General features: G+C 43.0%; 1 protein-coding gene across 1 annotated transcript; it reads right to left on the minus strand.

The window, feature by feature from the left end:
- Positions 1–3,373: 3,373 nt before the first annotated feature.
- Positions 3,374–4,132, minus strand: LOC145537705 (zinc finger imprinted 2-like). Its single transcript, XM_081568553.1, has one exon. The coding sequence runs from the start codon at positions 4,130–4,132 to the stop codon at positions 3,374–3,376; it is 759 nt and encodes a 252-aa protein (XP_081424679.1).
- Positions 4,133–4,767: the final 635 nt, after the last annotated feature.

Raw genomic sequence — 4,767 nt, forward strand, 5'->3', positions numbered from 1 at the left:
GCAATCCCACTGCTGGGCATATACACCGAGGAAACCAGAATTGAAAGAGACGCGTGTACCCCAATGTTCATCACAGCACTGTTTACAATAGCCAGGACATGGAAGCAACCTAGATGTCCATCAGCAGACGAATGGATAAGGAAGCTGTGGTACATATACACAATGGAATATTACTCAGCCATTAAAAAAAATACATTTGAATCGGTTCTACTGAGATGGATGAAACTGGAGCCCATTATACAGAGTGAAGTAAGCCAGAAAGAAAAACAACAATACAGTATACTAATGCATATATATGGAATTTGAAAGATGGTAACAATAACCCTATATGCGAGACAGAATAAGAGACACAGATGCATGGAACAATTTTATGGACTCTGAGGGAGAAGGTGAGGGTGGGACGTTCTGGGAGAATGGCATTGAGACATGTGTATTGTCATATGTGAAACAGAGCACCATTCCATGTTCGATGCATGTGACAAGGGCTCAGGGCCGGGGCAATGGGATGATCCAGAAGGATGGGATGGGGAGGGAGGTGGGTGGGGGGTCCAGGAAGGGGAACACATGTAAACCCATGGCTGATTCATGTCAATGTATGGCAAAAACTATTACAATATTGTAAAGTAATTAGCCCCCAACTAAAATAAATAAATTTATAAAATAAAAAAAAAATTAAAAAATCAAAAAAAAATAATAAAATTTTCCTTTTTAGGTAGATATACTGAAGTTTATTTATTTATTTTTTCAGTTTTATTTATTTATTTATTTTAATAAATTTATTTATTTTAGTTGGGGTCTAATTACTTTACAATATTGTAGTGGTTTTTGCCATACATTGACATGAATCAGCCATGGGTTTACATGTGTTCCCCATCCTGAACACCCCTCCCACCTCCCTCCCCATCCCAACCCTCTGGGCCATCCCATTGCCCCAGCCCTGAGCACAGAACAGTCTTATGGACTCTGAGGGAGAAGGTGAGGGTGGGACATTCTGAGAGAATAGCAACGAAACATGTATATTATCATACGTGAAACAGAACACCATTCCAGGTTCGATGCATGAGATATACTGAAGTTTAAAGAAAAGAGATGACACAATTGAAAGAAAGTGTGTTAAGCAAATAATAGGTGAGGTAGTATGGAGATTTAGCAAAACTGGTGAAGGAAGAAATGAGATGGCAGACTGATAAGGGCGTGAGTAAAGCTATGATCCCAGGAAAAGCAGCAGATTTCACAAGGTAGTGGTGAGGTAGAAGTTATCATAAAGAAATGACAGGGTTTTCCTTGAGTTTCATGGAGGTTACAGTTACAACCCTTCAGAAAAAGGATGGGGTCTTGTTGAAAAGGCACAGGAGCCAACTCGAAAGGACTCCCAGTGGCCAGAGCTGGAACAATTCTAAAATAAGTAATGGTCATGTTGAATTACAGCCCATGCCACAAACCCATGCTATATAAATAAGTTACTGAATAAAAATCTAGGGGAGCAACTTTTTTTCACAGAATTCTAATTACTAAAGGTAGAAGGGATGAGAAAAGTGAAAAAAATCACCAGCACGATAGAGTAAAAATGGCTGTAGGAAAAATCCACTTGCTAGATTCTAGAATTCAGTAGGTAAAAGTTGGAGGAGAAATTGGAAGCTCTCCTGGAAGTTTCTCCTGAGAGATATTTATTAATTACAAAGAGAAGCAAATGAAGGTTAATTAACAACACCAACAATAAGCCATACTGACATTATGTTCCTTTGAGGTAGTGGTGGCAGGATCAGAAACAAATATACAGTGGGTCGGAGGGCCGTCCATGGGAGGAAACAGGGCCAGTCAGTGAGGGCTGTTCCACCAGGAACTTGGGAAACAAGGACAAGGGGCTGTGTAGTGAGCGCTCATGTGGATCAAGTGCTCATTTGGCTGGTGCAGGCCCTAATGACTCATGTTTGTTTTTAAGTTCATGACTTTGGAGCCACATATCATAGATCAGAAATGGCAGGATGATACAAAGCATGGCAGTGAATAAACACAGACACAACCCACCCTGCCAGGCAAGGAGTCAGATTCTGAGTCACTAGGTCACCTGGTTCCCAGGTGTGTTTGCATCTGACTATCATTCAAGTCAGTGATGCAAAACCTTTACATTAGAACAGTATGGCATGAAAGATTTTTAGTGCAATTCGTGGCTCATACTTTTGAGTGAGGTCTGCTCAGCACAGAAATACGACTTTAGGTGAAGCTGGCTGTGCTGATGATGCCCGAGTCCAAGAACAAAAACAGTTTTCAAATACACCTTCTTTTTGCAAAAATACAAAACCCCAATCCCTCAAATATAAAACTACAAAAAATTCTACTTGATCAGTAGCAGATTTATGATTACAAGACCAATTATAAGAAAGTGTTTAGCAAAAATACACTTCCCTGATCAGTGTCCCCAAAATTCATCTAATCCTAAATTGTAAAAGAACTGGTTATGAGAACTTCACTTTAAAAATCTTTTTGATCCCCTAATACCACAAGTGTCCCCATCTGATTTAACATGAAATAATACTGAAATTACTAAAAAGAAAGGTGGCTTAAGTCAGTACAGATGTTATTTTTCTTCAGAGAGAATGTGGCAGGAATAAAACAAATCTGGGTTGAGCATCAAGATTTAAAGTAAGTATCTCAGGGACTCTCAAAAACCAAACAATCAAACCAAACCAAGCTGGAGTTCAGTTTTTGCCCCATCACTTACCACCCAGGTCAAATCAAATGACAACATGGAGTTTCAAGTTTGCTCTATCTGTACATATGAAAGAAATATCCTCAACACAGGTGCGGTGCAGCATTCCTTAAGAGATCAAATAAAACACATGGCAATGTTTTCAAAATTATGAACTTCTATGTAAGTACATTACCAATTACTTCAGCTTTGTGGATTATCACCATAGGTACACACACCTTTTTACGATGCCCTTTGCTGATGCATCCCATGTGGTAAAGATATTGTATGTCAACACTTCTGCAAAAATTCAGGCAACAGAGTTCCTGTCTGGAGCACACCTGCCAGTCACACATTTTTTGTCGGGATGTCAAAATTGAGCTTCTCTATTCTATGGACACCACCAGAGAAGGACAAAATCTATTGGCTTCTTTCCCATGTGACAAAAATACTCTGTAAGGTTTTCTGCTTCAGTGACTGACACACGTGCTGACTGTCCGTCTGCAAAAAGACTGTTCTATCCCCTGGCAACCGCTTGCTGTTTTCTGACTACACCATGACACATTTTCAAGTTGTTAACAAGGTGGGAGGGCTGGTGCAAGACCTTCTTTCATTCAGAGCACTCCAAGGGTCTCTCTCCAGGAGAAAGCCTAAGAGGTTGAGAATGTTATGACTGGACATGTTTCAATAGTAATGGCACTCCAGGGGCTTCTCTTGAGAATGGAGTGGGTAATGTTGAGTGAGGCAGGAGGGTTGGCTGTAACACTTCCCACACAGCTGGCACTGGTAAGGCCTCTCCTGAGCGTGAATCCTGTAGTGCTGGGTGAGGTGTGAACTTTGACGGAACCTTCTGCCACAGTGGCAACACTGACGGGCTCTTTTTCCAACGTAGTCATGCTGCTGCTTATATAGAATCAAATACATCTTGTCTCGGGGTAACTCATGCGGCAGGGCTCTTGCTGCTTTGTGGGCTTTGAGATGCTGGAGATGATGCACAGCCTGGATAAAAGCTTTGTCGCACTGGAGACGCTCATGGCAGTCCTCCCTCTGAACGCTCACGCAGCCGTAGACATCTGCATGCTGGGTCAAGGACTTCCGATCCCAGTGAGTCTTCTGATGCCTGCTGAGGTGCGGCATGAGGTAGAAGGCCTCCCCACACCGTTTACATACAAAAGGCTTCTTCCCCATGTGGATTTGCTGGTGCTTCTCCCGGCCTCGTTGGGTACTGAAGTCTCTCTCACAAAATTCACATCTATAGTGTTTGTTCTCTTGGAGGAAAAATGAGTTGTGGGCCAGCCGGGACCTGGTGCAGACTCCAAGAGTACTGTGCTCCCAGGGACCCTTTCCTAGCAGACTCTCCGATGGTTTCTTAAGTTCTGAGCTTTTCTCTAGTTGATTACCCTCGTGGCTTCCTTCCTGAGCAAGGGCCTTGGGGTCACTCATTTTTGTGGGACTCAAACCTCTGCCGGCTTGACCTGGTGCGACTCCAGTGGATCATCAGCACAAGACTCTCTCATGTGGGCACACGAGGAGTCACCTGCCTCCAAATCCTCTATTCCTGCCCCCGAGGATGATTTCTCTACAGGCAGGCTTTGCTCTGGAGTTAGATCTTTGGTTTCAGATTGGTCCTCCCAACCTAAAAGAAATGTAAAAGGTCCTCTACTATTTTTCACTCAGAGAAAAACATCATTATAGTAGAAACAGAAGAAAGAGACCAAACATTACAGACGCGTTAGTACAGAGGTTTGAGAGTTTTCCGGGAACCTAAGGAGAGAGTGGGAGAAGGATGCAGAAGACAGTAAGCAAGGATAGGTGAGGGTGAGGCAGAACAGACCATCTAGGAGGACTGAACATTGACAAAGATGCCAGAGGCACGGACAAGAGAATGAGAAGGAAACCAGAGAAAGAGGGGGGGAGCTGGGGTTTGGCTGCAACTTCCAGACCATGCTTGGTACACCACTGCTGTTTGGAGGAACTAATACAACTGTGGCCGTAAAGGGATTCTATTGTCAGGTCAATCCGGGAGATACCGTACGATGCAAGTCAGCTTTCACTCTTGTAGGACTCTTCAGATCCCT

The sequence above is a fragment of the Giraffa tippelskirchi genome, chromosome Y (assembly GCF_054371585.1).
Source record: "Giraffa tippelskirchi isolate mGirTip1 chromosome Y, T2T-mGirTip1v1.2.pri, whole genome shotgun sequence".
Taxonomy (NCBI): Eukaryota; Metazoa; Chordata; class Mammalia; order Artiodactyla; family Giraffidae; genus Giraffa; species Giraffa tippelskirchi.